This window comes from Anoplopoma fimbria, chromosome 8, assembly GCF_027596085.1.
Source record: "Anoplopoma fimbria isolate UVic2021 breed Golden Eagle Sablefish chromosome 8, Afim_UVic_2022, whole genome shotgun sequence".
NCBI classification, from domain to species: Eukaryota; Metazoa; Chordata; class Actinopteri; order Perciformes; family Anoplopomatidae; genus Anoplopoma; species Anoplopoma fimbria.
The window spans coordinates 18,612,890-18,638,900 of record NC_072456.1 but is presented as its reverse complement, the minus strand read 5'-3'; the positions used below and the strand labels follow the sequence as shown (position 1 = coordinate 18,638,900).

The 26,011-nt window shown below is 42.5% G+C and overlaps 1 protein-coding gene across 1 annotated transcript in view; it reads left to right on the top strand.

The window, feature by feature from the left end:
- Positions 1–2,022: 2,022 nt before the first annotated feature.
- The window catches only part of insrb (insulin receptor b), a 72,153-nt gene continuing 48,164 nt past the window's right edge, over positions 2,023–26,011 (top strand). The window contains exons 1-2 of the mRNA XM_054602274.1: positions 2,023–2,143; positions 23,478–24,026. Coding sequence (XP_054458249.1) covers positions 2,050–2,143; positions 23,478–24,026 — 643 coding nt within the window. The 5' untranslated portion in view covers positions 2,023–2,049. The remainder of the gene's footprint in view (positions 2,144–23,477; positions 24,027–26,011) is intronic.

The window sequence follows — 26,011 nt, the reverse complement described above, 5'->3', positions numbered from 1 at the left end:
TGTGTATCAGTTATTTTTTTTTCTCCAAAATCTGTTCTGAAAGAATAAGCTACAAACTAAATCAAATTAATTGAAACTTCCACCACAGTGGCTCTAACTAGCCACTGTGGTGAGTATAAACCACACAATTTAGCAGGTGATTTTCCATTCTCACACACAAACAAAGTGATATAAGAAAAGGGGAATTTCTGCTCGACATATTTAAATGTATTAAATCTCTCGTTTTCCCGTTTCTAACAAGGCGTTGATGTGTACCTCCTCCTCCTCCTCCTCCTCTCCTCCGACAAAGACCGCCGGTGTTTTGACACTAACGGCAGCGGCCGGCTCGCACAGACAGTCCAGATCCGCACCCCGGCTCGCTGGGTAACCGGGTTTATCCGCTCCGGGTTTTCCCGCAGACCACGTGTGGCCCAGCTGAGGTGACTGGCAGGACTTGTTTACTGGTGGAGAGAGAGAGAGAGACTCACACACAGAGAGAGAGAGAGAGAGAGAGAGAGACGGAAACGGAAAGAGGGGGAACCTGAGGGAGAGCAATGCTAAACGGAACGGGAATCCAAGTTTTTACACTTGACTCGTCTTTTTAAGTCTTTTTACGTTTGTTTGCCTCACCGTCGGGGAAAGGACGCGGACTTTGTTGATACGCGCGCGTGTGTTTTCTTTCATTCTCAACTCTCTCGCGGACGCTGAAACCTCGTTTGTTTTGGATTAGCTCGCGATCGTTAGCTGTCTCTCTCCCACCTTCCCCCTCCTCCCTCCCCCCCTCACCAGCTAACCATAATCTGAGGGAGAGAGAAAAAAAAAAAGAGAGAGAGACGGGCGGCGTGGTGGAGAGTTTTCCTCACTTCACAGCAGCGTGCAGGTTAAACGGAGCCTGTTTGTGTGTTTTTTTATTTTGTATTATTATGGTTTTGCTTCCTTCATAATAGATTTTTTTGGGGGAGAGAGGAGCGCCAGTTTACCTCGCGAGCCTCCCCGTCTTTTGTTTTTCCTTTCTCCCGTTTTGCGTCGTTTTCTGGGTGTTTTCATTCGTTTGCGGCGTGGTGGTCAGCGGGGGTGAAGGAGTTCAGAGGAAGGTCGTCGTGGGGAGAAGCTGCACGTTTCTCCTGCACGTAGCTGGACGGAGAGGAGGAGGAGGAGGAGAGGAGAGGAGAGGAGTTTCCTGGGATGTGCTCCCATCTGTCTTTAGAAAAAAAGGGGGTGAGCTTCTGAGAAGATACAAGCAAACAGGGCTAATATAATTTTATATATATATTTATATATATAAATATATATATATATATAAATATATATATATATATATATATAGAGAGAGAGAGAGAGAGACCTGTGGACTTCAGAGGAGAGAGCGCAAAACCCAGCCAACTCCCGTCCCTTGGCTCTCCATTTGGAGAGATCCATAAGTGGAGCTCAGTCCTGCTGGAGGAGCAGAAGAGGAGGCTGTTTTTGAAATATTTCTTACTGATTGTTTTTTTTTTTTTTTTTTTTTTTTATAAACTGGGTCTTCCCTCATTGGAGCGGTGCATTACAGAGACAATGATCCCGGGGCCAGTGGACCTCCTCCGGGGAGCTCCACACTAGCCCCCGTTGCGCATGGGATATAAATAATAATAATAATAATAACAATAATAATAGCAATTTTCTTTCTTGATTAAGTGGAGCGACAACATTACAACACATGAACGTGGACTGGCGCCTTCACTTATGGAAAATGAAGATCTTTACTCGCACGTGTGTTGCCAGAGCCCAGGATCACGTTATTTAGTGGTCTGTTGTTGTTTCTCGTCCAGGGTTCACACCGCCTCCACCGCACTCTCTGCCGGGGAGCTGCTCCTCGATGTATGACCCCCCCCGGTCCACGGGGGGCAACGGTGACTCTGTTGGCTATATTGGACCTTCATTTTTAAGAATTTGTTCAGTGCTTTTGTTATTCCAACGCCTGTTGATATAAACTTTTCTCCCTCATTGGAGTGTTTTTTTTTTTTTTTTTTTTTTTTTTTTTTTTTGTTGGAGAAGCTTGAAGAGGTGAGCTCAACTTATCTTCAAGTCAAAATGAGACGGTGGACACTAAAGCTGCGAGCACAAATTGTGTTTTTTATCATCGGCACCTGCATTATATGCCAGTGTGGACTAATAAACGGAGAAAGTAAGTATTTTGTTTTTCTTCTTCTTAGCAATGTGGCTTCATGTCTGTCATTACATATGTTTTTACAACGTGCTTGTTTATTTGATATATGAAGACATTTGTTTACACAGGGAGAAGAAAGGACAAACTAAATGTGTGCTTCTGATTATCGTCTCTATAGGAGGATGAACTGCCATTAAGCATAAGACAACATAAACAAACCAAGGAGCTCTACACAGACGTGTTATTACGAAAGGAACATTGTTTGACTATTCTAAGCACATTATAGTAAATGTGTCTTATCAAACAAACTCTCTTAAGTTCCCTGTGGATTATCATGCAGTTTATAATAGCACGCTTATTATTACTATTATTATTATTATTATTATTATTATTATTATTATTATTCTTTATTCCATCAATTAAGATTGCTATTTTGGTCACGAGGCACTCGCCTTCAATCTGGCGCATGCGTACAGTTTCACATAGGGTATAATTAAAGCTGCTAGTCATTTTTAGTTGTTGCGTATGCGTAGCCGCGCAATAATAATTGATATTTCTGCGTGCCATTATTGAGTACTCCCCCCCCTCCCTCCCTCCCCCCCCGGGCCGTCTCTTAAAGGTACATGCTGCTTTAGCGGCCTGTGCTGGATGAGCCAGCCCCAGGGCCAGATTAGTCGCTGTAACTGGACGAGTGTGGTCCGCTGCAGCGAGTCTAAACTGGGAGCAGCAGGATCGGCCCTGTGTGCGCGGCGAGGCCTCTCACGGCGACAGACACGCAACAAAAACAACGCGCACACGCACACGCACACACACACACACACACACACACACACACACACACACACACACACACACACGCACACACACACTGCTGCTGCAAGCCTGAACGTAAACAAATTAGCCGCCGACGCTAAGAAGTCTCTTTATAGGCGCTGGATTAGCCGACGTTGCTCCTTAACGGATCGCACCGATAGTATGGGCGTCATCCCCGTCGGAGGGATATCTGCTCTCTGTGCTGTTTATTGGTTTTTATTGGTATCAATGAATTAAGAGTTTAGATCGCAGCGAGTTCATATAAACAGTGCGTGAGATAATGATCCCGCTTTAAACAGCCTCAGCGGAGGGATCATTTATCATATTTTGCGTTTGTTGTTGTCTGCTGTTGCTTTAAATCGTTCATATATCGAAAGAATAAAAAGCCTTTAAATCAGTTAATCAATTCACTGGTAAACAAGATCATGCACAGTATTATAGTGGAAGGTCTCTATGGGATAAATATGATATTTACCTTTTTTTTTAAGTTAGGAGAAACAGATTGACCCGTGTTATAGAAATACTATAATCATTGACTCAATTGTATGGGTCGATCATGTTATGTTGTGAAAGGGGTATTGACAGTGGGAGAGAATTGAATGAGAGAAGGAAAAACAACCTTGTTTAAGTAGATAAACACAGTTCATTTTAACCATGTGGTAACTTACTAGTGCTGACTCGGATCGAATGATAGAAAGCCTCAATTAAACACGTTGATTGTAAATAAAGAATAGCTGGAATACAAGTTCACTGGAATTAATTAAATAACATTTGACTGGGTTTTATCAGTGGTTTAACCTTTGACCTACATCTGTGCTTTTGAGATTTGCGTTCAGTGTTTTTTAGCTGATGTGTTGCACAAGTCCACAGAGTATTTCATGGCACGGACTTGGTGCGTGTGGTTCGAGCAAGATAGCTATTACACCAGTCTAAAATTAGGGAACAAGTCATCCTAATGAAACCATTAATAAACTGGTGTTTGCTGCATCTTGTGTTTCATTTGTTTGTTATTGAAAGGTTTAGGCTGTTCAAACTTTGAGTTACACTACTTAAAAGTTGCTCCCAGTGGCAAGGTTCAAAGGAAACGTTCTGGCTACTTTACACAGGTCATGTATGCAGACAGAACAGAGGCCCTGAAAGGGGGTCTTATGAGACAGGGCTGCTGGTACCCCTCCTTCCTCCTCTTTCTTCTCTCTCTCTCTCTCTCTCTGGGGTTGGGGTCCTTGTCATTGGCTGTTTCTGGTTCCTGACTTTCTCAATTCTCCTGAGAAGTGACCATATTTGGCACTCTTGAGATGTTTACGCCTAAAAATACTTAAAATATTTAATTCTGAATCCACACGCTGCCTGACATCCTCAGTCATGGGAAAGAGGAAGCCATATTGATATGTAAACCACGCTGTGGGCTGGGATCTGCTGGACGCTCTCTACAGAAAGTGATATGGAGGGTTGCTTCAGTTTGTCATAGTTATCTGCAGTTTTTCTGTAAGTAAGTAGCTGTCTCCTGGTCTAACTCGCGGAAAAAACAAGTTGTGCAACTGGGAGCCTTGCCCCCTTCTTGTTCCTCTCAGGCTTGTAAGCACAGCTCTGTTGGAAAGGAGTAACGTGCATGCGTGTTGTTACGTATGCTTTCCCCCGTCTGTATGCTTCTTAAATGGAGTAAGTCACACGGACTGCAAAGCCTAAAGAATCTCCCACCTTGACCATGTGAATTAAATGTCCAAAGCAGTCCCATTTATTCATGAACTACAGTTGAATGGTTTGTTATTCCAACTCTGCTGGTGGAGGAACACGTTGATTTGAAAATCAGGACGACTGGAGGTGTCCCTTGTGAGTTTGTCTGTAGCCCGTTTGGATTCTCAGGCTCTCTTCACTGGAGTGCACAGTGGCATTTTCCCGACAATGCTGTTCATGCTGTGGAATGTGTTTGAAGTGGCCCACCATGTAGGTGCCTGTGCATGTGTCCCTGTGTGTGTGTGTGGGTGTGTACACGTCTATATCTGTATGCACCCTGGCCACCCTGTGCTGTCTGCAGGATCTCATCTCTCAGCTCCTGACCTGCCTACTTCCGGGCAATGTATGTTTTCTGTGAGTGAGTGTGTGTGTGTGTGTGTGTGTGTGTGTGTGTGTGTGTGTGTGTGTGTGTGTGTTTTGTTTTTGTGTGTCCAGAGGAGGTGGTCATGCATGAGAACAGTGTGTACCAGAGCGGCAGGCTCCAGAGTGATCTACATGTTAGCACTAGCCCCTGAGAGCCCCCCCTTGACCCACCACACAGCCGAATCATCAAATGGACAAATTGCATGACGTGTGTTGTAACGAAAATTAGTGTTTATGTTTGAGGCAAAGAAAGTCACAATGTAAAGCAGAGTAGCCATCCCTCTACTGAATCCATTACTTCATTTAAGGAGACCTCAGAGGGCTGTATTGTGCTGATACAATGGCCAGTGAACACAGAAGAAAATGGAGTCTGTGTTTGAATAATCATTTGTTTTCTGGAAGGTTAGTTGAAGTCAGTTTAACCTAAAGTAAAGTTAGTTTTGCTTGACACCTTTCGTTTTGACACAATAACACCATGGCTTCCTGTACACAGTACTGTACTGTACTTAGTTTTTAGACATCTGTAGTGGATATTTGCATAAAAACACACTTTAAATGAGTGTGTCTTTATTAACATTTTCTTGATTTAAAGACCCTGGCATTAGTAGACTTAATTATGTATTATTAGCTGCTTATAGAGCTCTCTATTTTATATTGCTGTGAAAACGTCTCCTTCAAACAAGTGTTTTTATTTAAGTTTCTCGCCACAAACAACTTTTTGCAAGATTGCATTTGCACACATCCTGATGACGTTATACCTTACCATGCACAATACAAATTTTTACTGAAAAGAGCCTGAAGGCATCATAATGTAACTCAGTGCAACTTCTGTTAACGTTAGCTGTTAGCTCTGTTATTTAGCCTAGCAGGACTGTGTTGCCCAGCGGCAGGTGACAGCTAACATTAACTAGCTCTCCTCCTGCCAATTTCAACACGGATTCATTTTCACAATGTGTCATGATCAGGGGAAAAATATGGTGCAATCCTTCATGTTTATGACCGTTGACAGTTTGCGTATGTCAGGTCATTGTACATGCCTAACTGTCAGAAAGCATGAATAAGAGGAATCAATAGTCGATTCCAAGGAATTGTACTGGTTGTGACGAGTGTTTCTAAAAATTAAACGTGATGACTATATTTACTAAGTGAGTCATTTTAAAGTTTGAGAACTAATCTTGACAGAGCTCTCTGGATGACAAATGTCGTTAAATTGTTTGTTCTGTCCAACCAACTGTCCAAAACCCAAAGATTGTGTTTACTATAACAGAAAACAAGAGAAGCAAACATATCCTCATAATAAAATGGATAAGATTATCTCTAGTGGTTTAATTATTCACCAGGATTATGCTTGATTTGTCCTGCTGATGAATCAGAAACAAGAATTTTCTATGGCCACAGTACGACACTTAAATAGTTAGATTTTCTTCCACAATAATCTTAACGACAGATAATTACTTGAAGCATATTAATGCTTTTTGGAGATGTTGAGGGTTTCGCACAACACAACTTGTAGTAAGATTAAGAAGAATCAAGATATATAAACACCTGTCGCTAATAACAATGTCTTAACATAGCATTGAATCCATATGATGAACATTTTAATGTTTGTACATTTCAAACACACATTACATTTCAGAATTAGTCCAAAGTCATTTACTATTGTTGTATTGTTGTCGTTTTCTGTTGCATATTGTTCCCACGCCTCTCCATTAGAACAGCCTTTAATGGATGTTTGATGGGCTACATGCAGAATGGTGGCTTTCACAGTGCAGCTGTGCCGCCGAATGCAGATTGCCATTGTACGTTTGGGTAGTCCACGTTCACAGAGCCTGCAGACAATGGGGGTCATGAACTGAGGACTCCACCAGCTGTGTGTGCTGCGTTTTGAATGTTGGCCAGGAAGGCAATATGTACTTCTAAAGGAAATGAACTGTTGGGGTGCCTTTCCTAAGTGCTTCCTCCTCTGCTCTTATCCTTCCAAGTATCCCTTACAACTTCTCAGAACTCTTGTGTGTGTATGTGTGTGTGTGTGTGTGTGTTTTCCCTTGCTGTCTTTACCAACAACGCAATCGTAGGACGAAAAACACAACCTGACCTTTTTTACCCCCACAATTCACTGTTTTATCAGCCGACAAGTAAATACACTCTACTGTGTTTGCTTGTGTGTTCAGTTTTGTCGGCTTTCGACAGACGCTTCAAGGCGCCGTTAACATTGTTTTCATTTTATAATCGACTGAAAAGGCTGAAAGGATTATTTGAATTAATCTTTTTGGAAAGTAGATAAAATAGTTATTTACGTATAGTGTTCTCAACATGCTTTGAATAGCCCACTAAAGGAGAAGTATACCAGCCAAGGCTTTCTGAAGGCTGTAATGTCTGGTGTTGATAGCTTTAAATCAGATCATTTGGCCACATGTTACCTCATATCTGACTTTAGTCTACAAACAAACATAGAAAAGTAATAGCATCCACTATATTCAAAGTTTAACAACAAGAATATTTTATCAGATACTTATACTTTTACTCAGTTTCTTTGTATTGAATATCTCAGTAAGCCTCATGTCTATAGCTACGGAGAAAACCTATAGTGTATTCATTCATATTGTGGTAACTTTGTCATTGCCAAATTGATTGAGAAAATAAATGAATGAATTGATTCAAGCTACTCAGTGTCTTTGACTACACTGATTGAAGGAATCCGTCATATCCATCCCAGTATCATGTGAGGCGGAAATATGCATTAGTCTTGGACTGTTTCTCCCCTTTTAAAAAAAAAAAAAAAAAAAAGAAAAGCGTAGCTTAACTGATGCCCTTTTCCCTGACTCCCATTCCTAGACAGAGTACTGTTTTTGTAAACATCTGCTCACTGCACAGAAATGTGGTTGAGTTTCAGGGGGGAGGGAGGGAGGGAGGGAGGGAGGACTGGGATGCGGGGAACACAAACACAGAGCACTGTTACGCCATGCTGCAACAATCTGATTTGATAGTCCTTGTTGCTGTTTGGATCTGCCCTATTTTAACCGTTGGTGACTTCACACAGTAAAATCCGAGTTGAGCTGGCGCTGTAATGTGAGGATCAGCAAAGGGGATCTTTCGGAGGGCCCTTTTGCAGGCAGGACCCGACACTGGCCGACGCCATGTCCATGTCCATGTCCATGTCCTAATGTGAGTGAAGTTGAAAGTCCATCTTTTTGTGTCTTCACATTGGCTCTGCGTCCACTGTTACCCGGGAGTTTTGACCATTCAAAATGTGTTTAAAATATTTTGGGGGGGGCGAAGGTGGCATCCAAAACTGATAAGGTTGAATGTCTCTCAATTTGATTATGATAAGGAACATTTGAATACATTTTCATTGTCTACACCGGAATGACTCCCTGCAGTTCGTTGTTGACTATGCTTTTGTAAACAACTGTTCAAAAACAGGGGAAATGTTTTTTGTACGAAAGATGTAAAACTGCTGGCTCAGTTGGCCGGCGCCTACCAGAGATAGAAGTGTTTTTCTTTTGTTTTGGCAGGTCAGTGGACGGCAGACTTTTTATGTAAGCAATTGTGTAGACAGAAAACTTCTGACATTTAAAACACTGTTTCCAGATTTATCTGAGTTCGTTTGAGAAGGAAGGCTGACTGTTTGTATCACATGGGATTCTGTATCTGGGCTCGGGTGGTTACAGTTTAGAAAACCATCCTGTAATTTGAGGGTTACAGTCGCAGCAGTTAACGTGTCCATCTTTGTCCGTCGGACACTGATCTTCTAGCAGTTTCTGACTCTCTGACCCCACTGACGATACACATATGTAGGACAAGAAAATATGAAGCGTAACAAGGATGTGGAAACGATGCAACCGAGAGTTTAATCTTTATAAGACTGCATGTGCAGTAAATTTTGAACACCCCTTGAGTTTTTTTAGCTACACTTTTAGTTTTAATTATTTCTATACTCTGACATAATAAAATACGACATTTATGAATATAATAAAGTTCAAATTAAAAACGGTAATGTGTACCAACTGTGCCAGGCTTAGTTCTGTCTGTGAATTAATTTAGATTTCTATTTAATATGGGTTTATTCTGCCATTTGAACAAAACCAATTAGTCCATTTTACTAATTTCCTAAGAAATAAAGTATTTTCTTTTAATTTTGTTTGGATCTCAGACAAAGTTATACCATTTAATAAGCAGTCTAATTCTTTATAAAGCACTGTATGTGCATAACTTTGTGCAGCGACCCCCTTTTTGTATCTCTTATCATGTCTCCAAGCATATAAGTGCATTGGGATGTGTGTGTGTGTGTGTGTGTGTGTGTGTGTGTGTGTGTGTGTGTGTGTTTCGTGTATATGAGTGTGTTGGGCTGGAGTGGCTGTGTACCTAAACCTGATGGGTTAAATTGATTTTTAGGACTGTCATATGACTGAAAAGTGGTAATTTGACACACAGAGCAGTGGGCCTCTTGGCAGTTGATAACCACAACACACACATGATCATAATGTTGATAACTGTCATTGAGCAGAGGAATGGATAGATTCAAGCTTTAGCAAAGCGCATTTTCCTTTCAAAGTTATGAAAAATGCATGTAAGACAAAAAGTAAGAGGTCCAAATTAAACTTAACTTTTTGTATGTTTTCTCCCTAAACTTTCAATCATCATTCCTTCATCAGCCACAGGATAGGATTTATGCATTTGTGGTACATTCTGGGTGAGAAAAATGCAGCAGATTTGATCAGTGAAATGATTAAATCAGCAGAAGTTATTTGAACCACAACAACTTCTACTCCCTCCTCGTCTTCCCGTATCCAGGCCTCTTCTGTCTCAGCTGTGTGTCTCTCTCCCACTTTACGCCGGAGCTCCATCTCCTCCCACATCCATCCCTCGTTCTCCCTCCCTCCCTTCGTTTGCTTTTACACTCAGGGGTAAGAGGGTTCACTCTCATCCACTGATTTGTTTTTCTTTCACACTGCAGATGCGCACAGCCTGCGGACCTGTCGCCCCCCCCACACACACACACACACACCTGCTAATCCATCTCTGTACGGGGTGGGAAAACCTCCTCTTTCAAACCTCTTAAAGGTGTGAACACAATCCATTTGACACCTCTCTCTCTCTCTCTCTCTCTCTATCTCTCTCTATCTCTCCCACCCGTTTTTTGTTTTGTTTTTAGCTTTCTCCTCTCTTATGCATGCTCGCTCCAGCTGGGCCTAAGTGATGCTTAACGTGTACACCTGCTCATCGTGAACGCCCGGTCACATGGACCTTTCTGATTGTGTTGTGTTTGCAGCGTCTGTGTGTGTGTGTGTGTGTGTGTGTGTGTGTGTGTGTGTGCGTGTCCTTTTATGAGCACTCATGTTTGTATGTGTAATGTGTTCAGTTGAGGTGTGTGTGTGTGTGTGTGTGTGTGTGTGTGTGTGTGTGTGTGTGGGGGGGGGGGGGGGGGGTCCTGATGAACTAGCCTGAGATGGGTTACTATGGTGACAGGTGACTGCACTAGCTGTACTGGTAGTGCCCTACACTTCTACATTCACTGCATTTAACTCACATTTATGCATTTTTAATGCATAGTTGTCTTAGTCTATAGTGGCCTATTATTGAGGTGCTTCTGTGTATTTTTATTATGTTGCCAGTGGCGATATAAGCATGGATTCTTTTTCCGTCTCTCGACCCACACAGCAGTGTCCACTGTATACAAAGCATACATTATCAAAAACTTAGTCTTAACACCTGTAACCATTTCAGGTCCTTCAGCCAATCAGCTTGTGTCCTGTACTAAGTGGGAGTAACTCACTGAATCTCAATCTGCCAATAACTGATCAGAGTTCAGTTTTACTACTCTCCCAGACTCACTGCAATAACAAAGTGTTTGTAATTGATCCATAAGGCCACTTGTGATTCACAGGTCAGTCTTGCATGTTCAGTGCACACCGATCACAGACATCGGCAGAAGTCTGGCTCAAGACTGTAAATCTGCAGTGTTACTTACCTCCTCACTCTCCTCACACCTCTTCTGCTTTCACAACGTGTACCGTACTGCACACAGTCTTCAATGCATTTCACAAACGTTACGGTAGACGGGGAAGAGACGGAGACCACCTGCATAACAGAAAGAGGGTTCACAAAGCAGCCTCCCTCCACCATTCCTTCATGTGCCCACTGCACTGCTCCGTCCACCGCCTCGCCATCTCACCCACTGTAGTCATGAAACCAGACGGGGAGAGAATCTGTCCATGCCCCACAAAAACCACTGGCCAAGCAGTGAATGTGATCATTTAATTACAGAATGTATGCTTGTATGATTTTTATTGGGAGTTTTTATTTTATTAACTGTTAATTGATTTGTATTAACTGGTTTGTTTCTGCGTTTTGGGAGATTTATCTATTGAGCGGTGGCTTTCCTTGGCAGTGATACATATAATAACAAACCCACTAACGGCCTGGTACACGCCAGAATACATCTCTGGAGCTCAGTTTTTGTTCACTCTTTAAAAACATGTAATGCAAATCAATTGAGCTACTTTATACTGGACCAATCAACTTCTTCAACATTCACAAACTGATTTTTAATAGGTCGATTAACAGAAATGAACAGTGTTTTCCTAAAACAGCTGTAATGCAATGCAATTTACACTTTTGGAAATCATTAGCAAAGACAAAAGTCCTAGAGCGGGTCATCAAAAAGCAAATTAGATTTTCCCCGAACTGCTTGGCAGATTACAGTTCATGTGAATTCAGTTGCAGGTTGAGACCATATTTAGCTAAATAATATAATACATAAAACTCAACATCGTCACTGAAATATGGATGCCTTTAGCTCTTAAACAGAGATCCTAGATATACCTTCCAAGTTTTCGTTTGAGTAAAAGCAGTGGTGTGGTTTCCATCGTAGTTGCACATAGTGTGTATATGTACTGGGGAAAAAGCAAATTATTGAGTAGAGCTGTAAGTATCAGTTATGGCAAAACATTAAAACCTTTGAAGCATTCAGGTCTATTTTATTATTTTTAAATGACGCCCCCTGGGTTGGCATTAATTAGATAATCCATCTACGTAGCTGGATATGATTTAGAGCCAATAAAATGCGTTATAAATCTTAGCAAAAATCTGTTTTCGTTACTGCCTTCCACTTCTTGCAGACTTGTTATCATTACATATGAAGCAGCAAAGTTCTGTCAACGTGTTATGGATGGATGTTTAGTTGTTGGATTATGATTGTGAGCAAATATCCGCTCCGTCTACTGTTTGTTTTTCCACAGAAACCCTTCGCAGATTCCCAAAGACTTTAGATCACTGCCCTCCTCTGTTAGTTTTTCCGTACGGGGCCGGAGCATGTTAGGTATGGCATGGATGGAATACTGACGTCATGTTAACGTTCAACGCCCCCCCCCCCCACCCCTCCAGTCAACAAATCACTCGCTGTTACCTAGCCTCTGACAGACAAGTCCCTGGAGGGGGAGGTCCTGTGGCCACAGCGGTATTGTAAAATGACTTCCATTCATTACGCTGTCATTTAACAGCAAGGCATGATTCAATATGGGCACTCTTTAACTGTAAGTGAATTAGGAATGCTTGGTGCAGGCCCATAAACGAAGCACACACGCTCTTCATCTCTCTGTCCCGTTTCACTCCGTCTTGGCACGAGTCCCTCCAGTGTTTTCTCCCAGATGGAGGCTACAGTATCAGCTGTGCCACTCTGGGACACTCCTTCCACTCCAGACTGGCATTAAGTGTCTGTTTTCCTCACTTTCTCCAAGAGCGAGACGCCTAATGGTCGGTTAAACATTGTTAAAGCAGCATAGGACACACACACACACACACACACACACACACACACACACACACACACACACACACACACACACACACACACACACACACACACACACACACACACACACACACACCGAAGCATGTGTCAACAACAATCCAATGATATTAAAAAAGAATAGATCTGTTGTTTGATTTCTGGTTTCTTTTCTCAAAGTAGATCACAAAACAAGTGATTTAAAGAGTAGATATTTATGCTAAAACGGAGAGAAAAAATACAATTTAATTTCACTTAAAATTGAAGGATGCACTCCCAAAGCTGTGGGTTACAGGCCTGAGCAAAGAAAAGGTGGAGGTAGAGAGAGATATGGAAAGAAGGAAGCAGAGAGGCATGATGTGTGTGTGTGTGTGTGTGTGTGTGTGTGTGTGTGTGTGTGTGTGTGTGTGTGTGTGTGTGTGTGTGTGTGTGTGTGTGTGTGTGTGTGTGAGAGCTGGTGGTCTAACAGTGCAGACAAACTGGCCATTAAACCGACCTGGCCCCTCTGCCTCTCCCTCTTTTCCGTCTCAGTTTGTCAACTCTCCCCCCATTTTGCTTCCCCGTTTGCTCCTGTACTTCTTTAGTTTCTCCATCGCTTCTGCATCTTTTTTTATTTCCTGTGCTTCTTAACTTATCATCTCTTTTCTTTAGTCTCTATAGGCTCATTTACACACACACATTCATATAGAGAGACACACAAACAATTGCAGTCTCATTTCAAGGCAGTTAGAGTTAAATTATTTCCTCCTCCTGTTTTTCAACGTTTTGCATCAAATTTTGGATTCCGCTGTAGCTCAGAGTTGGCAGCCTTGCAGCAATCCAAATCAATAGGATTGGCCACGCTTGGGATGAGCTCACTCGTCCATTCACCACACAGGGAAATACCTCCACTAAACCCTTAAACTGTTTTAGCTGGAGGTAAAAAAACAAAAAAACGACTCAGTGTGAAAAAACAGAGTTAGCTTGTTTCGCTAAAGCTTGGGCAACTGTCCCGTCACAGCGGTTGTACTCTCCCTTTCTAGTCTGAATCCCTCCTCATCTTGATTTTTTTTCTGTTTCCTGTCTTGAGTGCTGAGCGACTAAAAGCGTACACCACCGTACTACAGGAAGCAGGATAGTTTGGGAAATGTAGCTTCCCAGCCATTGCTCAGACGTAGAGGTCTATATGGGATTGAAGAAGCCGCTTTGGCACAGCCACCAGGCAGGCGTAGCTCGTCCAGCCTCGTGTGTAGATATGGTTTGTGGGTCGGAGCGTTGGTGGGGCCGGGCCCTGCAGCTGCTGCCGTGCGGCTGCGACTCAAGCAGAGGAACCGAGCCCCGACTGCCTCCCTCCTCAGGCCGAGGCTCACCACACCACACCAAGACGCCACTGTGCGCTCCGCTCGCTAACGTGGGAAGATGAAAAGGAACATCAGATGTTTTTTGTATTACTCACTCTAGTCTGTGAGTGTGTGTGTGTGTGTGTGTGTGTGTGTGTGTGTGTGTGTGTGTTGTCTGTCTGTCTTGCACTATATCTTAGGCACAGTCCAGCCTGCGTTTGATTACCTGCTCTTGTTTCACAGTCCTCTGTCTGCTTCCAAATGCTTTGAGTATTTCAGGAATGCTGCTCCCCCCCAACATGCTTTTTATTTGTTTGGAGCACCACCTGGTTTAGCTGTTTTGTCAGGCGTGGCCAGAATTTTTCGGATTTTTCTTTTCTTGGTTTGTGTACTACCAGCTGTCCGATTTATTTTTCTAGACAGGGAACATGTTGGTTACAATCGGTCATGGAATTAAGCAGAAAGACTTACTAGTTCTGTATTATTATGTATGTTTGTCATGGCAAACATGTCGGCTTCCATGTCTGATTTTCTAAATTGTCAGGTGATTTTCTTTTTGAAAGGTTAAAATTGCACTGTGCTGTGCTGCAGAGACATACGAGGCACATGAAAGGAAAAAGAGAGAGAGAGAGAGAGAGAGCTGGAAATGGAATGAGGAATAAGGAAAAACCTCAGATACAAAGACAGTGAACATCTTATCTGCTTTACATATGGACCGAGGGTTTTAAATTCCTGGCCTTTGTTTGCTGGTTTTGAGTATGCAGTCAGAGCAGAGGTGCAATAGTTTGCAGGAGATGTATAGATGGGCTTTATATGAATTGTCTTCTAAAACATGGGCAGTTTTAAGCCCTTATGTTAACTTCATGAACTGCTTTGAGTGTGAATGTGACGACTGAAAAGACCTTCTAGTCATCTCGTCTTCTATCCATCTTACATGAAAGATGGATGTAAGACATGTTTCTCCGTCAGACTAGGCGTGTTCATGCGGTGGATAGTTGGTGTTTGTGTTGGTGGACATGGACTCGAGGGATCGGTTCCTATCAGGTACCCTGTCACTCTACGGAGATGTCAAACAGGGCTGTCCACTCACATTCTCCTCTTGTTTCTTTTGCCTCTTTTTTCTCTCCACTTCGCTCCTACACCTGTCTTTTTCCTCCTCACTCTCAGCAGCCTCGAGTCCAAGGTCTAACCGAGCTCCGTGGAAGTAGAAAACAGTGAGTCACTGTTTTTAAAAAAAAAAAAAAACAAGTGACCTCCCTCACTTCTTTTTCTCTTCCTCATTCTTCGTCTCTGTTTATATTTTGTCTCTTTGTCTCCCTCTGTCTGCACCTACCCCCCCCCCCCCTCCATCCCTCCTCCATCCCTCCCTTCCTCTCTCCTTTTGCCAATGCCGGAAGGTGGATGGAAGGAAGTGAGCCAAAGTCACCAGTGTGATCTGATTTAGGCCTCTCTCTCTCTCTTTTCTTGGCCAGCCATCTGACAGCGCAGGGTCTGCATGTTGCTCTTTTCTACCCGCCTCAATCTGCCACAGCCTGGCCCGGTGCCACAGCGGTAACGGGACCCAGCGCTCTGTATAAATAGGCTAGGCCAACTCCCCTGCCATGCTCCTCAATGGGAAGCTGAGGCAATGGAGGAACAGGTGCTCCAACCCACACACACTCCCTCTCTCTCTCTCTCTCTCTCTCTCTCTCTCTCTCTCTCTCTCCCTCCCTCCCGCTCCGTCTCCCTTCCCATGCCCCCCCCACTCCCCACCTTTATCTGATGCCCTCGAATGTGGAAGCACAGGTCGGTCACGAAGCACGTGTTCACTGCGCTCGCTCATCGGATCGCTTGTTCATTTTTCCTCTTATTGTTCACAGAAGGTGTCGTCTGAAAAGCATTTGTTGTGTGGTTTAATTTGAGATTATTTCCACTCTTCAAACTGCCCCCCCCCCCCTCTCTATGTCTTTGGCTCTCCTACTGTTATTTTGGTCCTCAAGTCTCTTTGTTTGAAGGTACAAGTTGGTACATGTTAATCAAAATGCCTCTCATGCAATTTCTCGGCGTCATTTTTTTTCGCTGTAAAAGCCACAGCTTGGCAGTGGGCGCACGGGGAGCTGGCTTTACTTCTCAGGACTTTCCACAGCTATATCAACAAACAAATGCATTTTTCCACTGGCAGTCCACTTGGCACGGCGGCCGCATATTCTCCCTCCTGGGGTTTGTTCAGCAAGTGATCTGTTGACAAATCTATAATCAGCAGATCACCTCATCAGGGGCAACGTGCGTCTAAACCAGAGTTAGCCGCCACCTGGTTTCATGCTGGACAGGTCTGGTTTCACGCTCGACTAACGTGAGGCTGCCCTCTGCTACAGTGAAAGGCAGAGGCAGGCTGGTACCCGGGGCCTCATAGGGCTCCACTCTAACCTTCTAGAACTGCCAGTGTGATCCACTTTCTCACTGCCAGCCAGCTACGGTTAGTTGATGCATATTAAATTCTCTGCAGGGGAGCACAACTCTAAAAATAAGAGAAGAATCTCTCTGAAATTGTAGCTACACTATAACGGAGGCTGCAGCTGTGGGTGCTCACTGAATAGTGGAGATGGCAGTTTGCTGTCAGAGATAGCCGTTACATCACTATGACCTCAGTTGCACCGGTCACGCTCAAATAATTCTTGAGCTGTAATTATTAAGAGCTTATTCTGTGAGCTAATTCCGCTTCATATTTGACAAGCCAGAGGGAGTTAAAGATGTGACGGAGATGGATGATGACGTGCTAAAATGGCTAGGAGCTGAAGGGAAATTTGCAAATATATATATATACTGCCATTTAACAGATGTCTTTAGACGGATTTAGAATGGGTGCAAATTGGAAAAAAAACACACAAACAGCCAGTAGACTACTAAAGACTTAAAGCCGTCCTGGCTGATATTCTTACGATCTAAGAGATATCTGCAAGTAAAAAGAAGTAAAAAGAGAGAAAGGTTGCACAGTGGTTCACACTGTTTTAAGCACACATTGTTGTCTACAGCATAAGGTTATTTTCAGGTTAGGTTTTCAGGGTTGAAAAACTTAACACCAGTAGTCAGTTAATCTGTGTTTCAGAATGGCACTTGTAATCGGAAACTGTTTTGTTGCCATAAGCAGCCAAGTAGATCATAAAGTGCTGGAATGTCTTGAGACATTGTTTAACTAATGTTGACATCACAGTTTCAAATTACGCGTCACAGAAAGCAGGAGGACTGAATAGGTCATTCATAATCTAAACGCTCAGTATTTGAAAGGTGTTTTCACCTATTATTGCTCTTAAAGGGTAGCGTGTGAACAGGGAGCTTATGCCACTATATTATGGTCAATGACCGTTACAGCATCAGGACTACTTAAGCCATGGAAACACTACTGCTTAATATTTAAGTTTAATATTAGGGCTGAACAATAGATTGTTTCAGCATCAACATAATGGAATAAGGAGAGTTTGACTCACCATCGCAAACTAAGGAACCATTTTATTGCTTGACAGAAAATTAAAAACTATCAAAATTATTATTTCATGACCAAAAGTGCATTTTCTAAAAGTAAACAGTCATTACTTCCTATAAATAATATACTTTTTCCTCATTTAATTACAACTTGGTTTCTGGTTTCCCCTGCAGGCATTGCACAATGCATTCATTCGCTCAGCTTACTGATGGTCTAACTTTAAGTGAAAAAATGTTATAATAATATCGATTACAATATTGTTTTTACCCAATATTGTTAAGCCCTGTTCTGTCCTGGCATATTGCATTATGCTCTATTGTCTGTGTATGGAGGATGGACCAGAGTTTGAATGGTTTCATCATATTAAAATAACATCAAAGCATACAGAGTGTAAAATAACATGCAGGCATTCCTTGTGTGACCAACAGAAGCTGAGGAACGGTTTGGACAATTTATTCAGTTACTGTTAACAGCGCGAATGTGTGAATTCAAACTATTCAAGCAGCACACAGCAACAAATGTCTAGACGGTATCTTTCTCGACGTGTTTGTTATCAAGAGAGGCGACATTTCAGAATAGGCGTATTCGTCAACGTGTTCATGTGAAAAATTTGGATTTTTAATTTTTTTATTTCCTATTGAGGACTTAAACTCATTAAACTCACTCCATCTCCAAGCTTTTCCCTCTGCTGTTTCTGTTTGTCTGACACCCCCCCATACCTCCCTCCCTCCCTCCCCCCCTCCTCCTCTTCTCATTCCTGCTGCCAAATTAAGTGTCAAACAGACAGGGAAGGCGGGTGGATGGCCCACATTTCTCCTATAGAGATCCACAGTATGGTACAGTACGTTCCAGTCTGTGCCCTGTTATTCCATTCTCTGCTTCGATACAGACCTCGCGCCCCCTACCTCCCTCCACCCCCCACCTCCCCCTCCACCCGAGCTCATTAGCGTCTGATTGGGTTGTTATTGTAATTAAGCGCTCCTGTCCAGCCAGTAAGAGCACCAAGCCGTCTGCTTATGGGTGGTCCTCGGTGGGAGGGTGGGCTTCACAGGGGTCACGGTCATTGTGTGTGTGTGTGTGTCCCCCGCACAAACAATGTCTACTATTTTAGAATTATTCTTTTTTTTTTTTTGCTCGGTTTGTGTCAAAATGCAATTTAAAACAGCAGCTCACAGCATTGTCTTTGTGTCAAAGCATTCTGTTTTACAATTTCCTTCATCAGACGACAAAACATGAATTGTGCAGCAGGTGTCTTCCTCTTTCTTTAGGTTTCTCTGTCTGTTTTTTCTGTCCGATGATCTTCCCTCCATACATCCAGTCATTAGCTCAGCTTGTTCAGTATTTGTTGAGTATATGCTTATTGTTCATCATGGCCAATAGGTAGCAAACTCTCCCCCCTTCTCTCTCCCCCACAGTTAGGCGGCGTGTGTGTGTGTGTGTGTGTGTGTGTGTGTGTGTGTGTGTGTGTGTGTGTGTGTGTGTGTGTGTGTGTGTGTGTGTGTGTGTGTGTGTGTGCACGTTCCTTGTCATGTAACAGGGGTCCATAGCGGCCCTCCATTCATGCATGTGATCACCAACCGTCCTGTAGGTCCCCTTACGTCACCCTGCGTTCCTGCCGGGGCTCAGGTTACACTTTCACCCCGCTCACTCCCCTCCCCATCATGTCTCTGCCCCCTTAACCCCTACACCTCCCCCACCTTTTTTTGTTTTTTACCCACAACCCCTTCCCCTCTTACTCAATCTCCCCATTCGCGCTCTTTGCGTCTCCTGTCCCCCCCCCCCGTTCCTTAAACCTGGGAGGATAGAGGGAGGAGATAACTCATTATTTTAACGACACAGTGGCTCTCGCAGCCAGCCCCCGACTGCATAACAACCCCTTCCTCCACTCCTTTTCCTCCCCCTTTTCCTCCTCTCTTTCCCATCTGCCCCCCGATGACCCACGACCCGACCCGACCCCCCCCCCCACCCCCACACACACATCTAGCTCCCACCCCCCTCTCGTTTCTGTCAGTCGAAAACAAGACTCCATTTTGCGGAGGGAGCTCCCAGCAGCACCTTGTACAGCTTCCCCCTCATGGCCCACTAACATTTCTTTGTGTCAATAAAGCTTCTCCAACAGGAGACGACACATGTGCTAGCCTGTAAGCACGCTGTGTGAAGAGAAAAACCTCACTTCCAGTAACTTGCAGAGGGATAAAATAAATGAATATGTAAAGGTCATGTTTGTGTCCTCTTGGTGTTTCCTTGAAGACCGTCGCGGGCAGAGGTGAGCTGCACCCTGGCCCTGTTGGTGTTGCGTAACATAGTTTGTTATGCTGCCGTGTTGCACAATAGGTATCCGGTAAGTTCTGCAGGCTGACAGCGAGTGGGTGGCCTGAAGGCCTGTTAGATGTGTCCCAGAGATAAGGCAGGAGGGGCAGAGAGGTGTTAGGTTGCTCTTATCACTGGGAATAACACCAACTGACACATAGTGGAGGAAGAAGTATGTCTTTGTGTTTTGGTTTCTGATACGCTATGTGTCCAATAAAGAGGGTGCGGCCACGGCAACGTCGCTAGATTGTGTGAATGAGTAGCTGTTGTTTCAAACACTGCCTTATCTGATGAGATTGTTTACAGCTGAAATGAATTTATTGTCTTATTTTATGAGTTGTTTTTGGCTGCTGGCAATGCTGGCTGCAGATGGAAGTGTGCAAAGTTGAGCTGGCTTTGGCCACGTCCACATCAAAGTGGGTACTTTTGAATACTCCATGTAAATGTTTTCTATCCAAACAACTGTTTTCGGTCAATAGAAGTCATTTTAGTGCACAGTGAATACAACAGACAGTGATGATCTTGTGTCCACTTGTTTGTCTGACAATAAATGGATGAATATATAACTTTTCCTCAGTGTTTGTGTTAAAAAAGGAATATAAGAGTTTATTTGATTGTAGATTTAGGAATTTATCCATCATATTTTTTGTCACTTAATTATAGACCTCCTGCTGTTTAGAGAGAAATTCACGTACTACTTGGGCAGAGAGAAACTTAATTTAAACTTCCGGAAAACCATTTCCCACCATCGGAGGCTCTGCTGCGTTGTTTTGGGAACGTTTCCATTCAAACTATGGAGCACTGACCCTGAGATCTGTGTCAAGAAGAGTCCTGCATCACTTATATCTGATGTATTTGCTCTGTAAATATTCTGATACACCTTCATTTTGATTATAAAATCTTAGAGAAGTTAGTGTGCACAGCTGTTGACTGTTGACGCTTGTGTAGTTTTTGTTTAGTTCACGTTTAGATCTACCAGTTGACATTTGGTCATGTGGCAATAAACCAACACATTTGGAAACGGAATAGTTAACAGGATGGCTTCATTTTTGTACAGAGGAGTAGCTGATAGCTACTTTTCAATATCTCACCTGCTCAATTTCTTTTACCCTAAAAGTTTTGTTAGGTGCCCTACAGAAGCAAATACCAAGGTTTTGACATTCAGCATTGCTATTTTGTGTATATTTCTCTTCAGTTTAAATGTTTTTGGGATTAAACAGAATAGTCCATTGTGAAGCCTTTTTTTATTTGACTGTATCAGACAAATTCAAAGAAAAAACAGGAACTAATTAACACATACTCAAGCTTCAGATAATATGGAAATTGGATACTTTGCATGGATATTTAAATTTCATTCTGACTATTTTTCTGATCCAGACATTTTTTGGGGCTTCTAGTTGACAAATATCTTCTGACTGTTTTGATGTCTTAGTCTGACTTTTTACACTCTGACACAGTCAATGCCTACGTTACTCCCCCCGTACTGCCAACATGTGGTTGTAGTAAACACAAATGTATTTGTCAGTGTAGTGGTCACAGGCTTTATTGGCTTCCATCCATTAAAATAAGTCACCCAAACACCATTGATGTGCTGCTGGTCAGAGTTTGTACCTGGATTGTTGACATGTTTGTCTCGCTAACCTTTAACAGAATGGGAAGTTAATAGGTAGCTTACACCTGGGAAATGAGGACAGTCAATAACAACTCAATGGAACCAAGTAGTCCACTGCCATCCATTTGGACTTTTTTTAAGACGTGTAGATGCCATTGGTTATTTTTTTTTGTGTGTGTGCTAATAGGAAGCAAAGGATTGACCATAATAGATGGGGAACATAACAACTAAGTAGCGACTAGATGGGGTTCACACCACAAAGATGGTGGAAGACACTTACAGTGTGTGATTAGTAGGTGTGTGTCTGTCTCATTGATTTGAAAGCAGCAGACTAAATGGAGACCATTAGATCGCGTCTGAGATAAGAGGTTCATTTAACTCTACATGCATGTATGTTTTTGTTTTTTACAAATTTAACTAGGTTTCATGATTATTTTTCTGCAAGCCAGTCTTTCCTTGCATCTTAGTATTCAAATTGTAATCAAATAAATGACTGAGAGAAAAAGTCTGTATGTTTATCGTAGTGGCCGCATTTAACATTTCACTGACCGATTGCATTCAATTCTAATCTTTTTGCATGTTGGTTATTGAGCATAACCATCTGTTAGGGGCCGTTATGGCTGATAGTATGTTTGATATGGTGCATGCATGCTTAAGTCATGTGAACAAATAAGTGTTAGAAGTCTCCCCACTACCATCCCACCTGTATGGCTATTACTGGTGTTTTTTGGTAAGGACATTTGTTTGGAGGAAAATGGTTGAACTGCTTTGACAACAGATCACGCATTGCTCTCTGTGACTTTGTTAACCGTTTTTAAAAAGAACAAATCCAATATGTATTTTGCTTCCTGATATAATGACTAAAACATAAATAATGCTTTCACTGTAATACCTGTTTAAACTATGAGGTATTCTTGACTCCCACTCTAGAATTTTCCTTTAACTTCTGAGGAATCCATTGAACATGTACATCCTATTAATTGTTGCAAGCAACAACGGCATGCCTTTTCTCTCTGAACATCTCCTTAAGTAGCTGTCTCTGTGTGTGTGTGAATAAGTGTGTGTGTGTAATGCATTTATTGGTCCAAATGTGGGCTTGTGTGTGTGAGGCACTGTTCATCAGCTAAAGAGTATGAATGAGCACGGAGAAGCATTTAGCTTCCAGGCTTCCTTTCTGTTAACCCCTTCATGCCTGCTTTATTCAGATCGGACAGTGCCATACAGTAATATCCTCTCTGGAGAAATAATGCTGCAGCCAATGAGAAGAGAGAGAATGTGTGTGTGAGCGAGAGAGAGAGCGGGAGGGAGAGAGCGCTTGCGGCGGGTCAGATTGTAGAGGGGACTTCAGTGAGCCTGTTTCATGAATGACTCTGCTCTACTTAATGCAGATCACTAGTGGTTTCATGGCTTTAACTGGAAAAGGAAAGTTGATGTTCATATCTGGTTGTGTTGATACCGTTGCAAATCGAAGACTACTCTTGCCTTAATATAAAGATCTATGTATATATATATATATATATATATATATACAGTCTATGGTTTGGCTTGTTACTGTAAGCCAAAGTCAAGGAATGACTCTACATTTCTACTGTGATGTGCTCTTTATTAATATTATGCTGAATGATAAGATAACAATTGATTAATTCAAAAAGAAAACATCATAAAGTTAAATTTATTACACTCTAAAACACTTTCAACAAAAAGTGGAAACCTTATTACTACACTCATGGAGGGATTCAGGGCTGTTGTATTACATTGCATTAGTTCTAGTGAGCTGCTCCTGATAAATAATAATTTATATTGAGAGGCAGGGCAGCACTCAAGAGATGTCATACCAAAACCAAACCAATTTATCCAACATTAGCAAAATTGTTGGATAAATTGTTTTAAAACACTGTGTTGTTATGTCTTATTATTGTTTCTCACGTCTCCCTTCCTCTTAATCCCTCCAGTCTGCCAGAGTAAGGACATCCGGAACAATGTGACCAACCTCCAATCGTTGGAGAACTGCACCATCATCGAGGGCCACCTGAAGATTCTGCTCATGTTTAAGACCAAGACGGAGGACTTCCGGGGCCTCAGCTACCCAAAGCTGAAAGTGGTGACCGACTATGTGCTGCTGTTCCGGGTCTACGGCCTGGAGGCCCTCAGCGATCTCTTCCCCAACCTGACAGTGATCCGTGGAAACAACCTCTTCTTCAACTACGCTCTCGTGATTTACGAGATGCTGCAGCTGAAGGAGGTGGGCCTTTACAGCCTCAAGAATATCACCCGGGGCGCCGTGAGGATTGAGAAGAATCCAGACCTGTGCTACCTGGCCACCCTGGACTGGTCCAAGATCCTGGACACAGTGGAGGACAACTTCATCGTGGCCAATAAGAATGACAGAGAGTGTGGAGATGTGTGTCCCGGCACAGCCCAAGGTCAGACCACCTGCTCACAGAACACCATCAACGGACACTTCAGGGGTCGATGCTGGTCGCAGAACCACTGCCAGAGAAGTAAGTGTATATTTGTTTTAATGTACTTTAAACAGCGGAAAACTTTAGTGTTTTTTCTGCCCTCATATATTTGCATTCAGTGTGACTTGCACATGGCGAGGATATCATTCTACGTCCATAACGGTCCCAAAAAAAAGATTCTCCTTATAACTCCATAACTTTCCTGAGAATCATCATGTTTTTACGTTTTCTTCAGATTCAAAATAACCGAATGATAGTCGTCTGTACATTCATAGGTACGTTGCAAACAGGAACTGGTAATAGCTAATTTGGCATACTTTTAAGGACATCGTTGGAGAACTGCATGGTTCCAATTTGTCCAAATGTAAAATAATACAGGGTAAAAAAAACAGGCCTCAAGTTGTAGCCCACAGCTAACTAACTGCCTCCATGGCATTGTTATACTTGGTAAAGGTGGCGTCAGGTGTTTAAACAAGCCAGATACTCACCAAATAGAAAAAAAAAATACATTTATATAGGAAGCAGTGGAAAAAATCTCCATATTGACTGACTGTTTTATGCAGACATGATAGTGTAGCACCTTTCCAGAATCCATCACACCGCTCATTGTAAAGTGGTCCACTGAGACACATAATGATAATATGCACTGGGGATACATTTTTTTTCTTCCTCCCAGAAATCAATCGAGACGACTGATGTTTTCATTCCAAATGGTTTATGTAATGATTTCTATGATGCGGAGAGCTGCTCCTGATATCTGCAGCCAGGGGGTCGTGGACTCCCTCTGATTATCATTCATTGACTGCAGCGTTGTGGGCAAGTGTTCTTATATTATAGGCTCTGGGATCTGCTTGATGTGTGGAATGACTCTGCATTGTTGAGTCAGGGAACTGCAAGCTCAAAGGTAGGCATTAAGGCGTAAAGAAAGAGGGTTTAGAGCGAGAGGGCTGATGGACAGGAATAAACAGTATAGTACACTTGTTTGTTAGAAATTGTACTGATTTTCTCTCCTTTTGCTAGAAAAGAGCTGCGGGTTTGCTTGGTGCTGCAGCCAGTATGTCGGCCAGCCAGCCAGTCAGTCAGTCAGTCAGTCTTTCCTCTCCTACCATAAACATAGAGAAAGGCTTCTATTGTAAGACACACAGAGGGAATGATTATTATTTTTTTTAAGGCGATTATAGCTTGTGTTGTTTTTTTTCTCTTGTGTCTGACAAAGAGGCTAGCATTCAAAGCATAACGACCTCGGCCATGTTTATACTTTACCATCGACTGTTGCAGCCAGCATGTAATGTTGGCTCCTCGATCATCTGCCCGGTCTCACTGTTAGGAAAAGTAAAACAGGTTATGTCTCTCTTTGTGACTCTGTTTCTACACAAACTTCAACAAGTTGTACAACATTTAGTTTGTCTAAGCGGTTTGGTTATAACAACCATTTCTAGCATTACAGAGGAGGAGCAGTGACACATAAGATTGCGTTGTCTTGTACTTCAGGTGTTGGAAAACTTGATACAATTAAGAGCTCACAATTCCAATGTAAGACAAATGAAAAAAAAAGCTGTGGTTGATATCTGTGAAGACCTGGGCCTGTATTCATAACAGAAAATGTTTTGGACCTAAGGGAAAGATAAAAGTAGAAGTTCCCAACTTTTACTTCTGCTCCCAAACTTAAGAATTAAAGCTTTTATCAAAACCTTTTTCATTAATGAAAAATACTTCAATCTAAGAGAGCTCCAGGTTGGTTAAATCAGACAGAGGTGAGCACACCTTTTAGAGTGAAGAAATGGTTTGGTTATGATGAGTAATACTTTAACTGAGGCAATATGTTTCATTCAGACGTGGTGGTAGTTTTAGCTTATTATTTGCATTTGATTTGAACTATTATAGGATGTTTCACCACATTTCCACCTTTTTCCTTTTTCCATTTATCGTGTAGAGTCACTCTCTGCTCCAGTCAATGTGATACATTCTCCTATATTATGGAAGTGTGATTCTGAGAAGTTTGATAACTTCGGGCCCTGGACTTG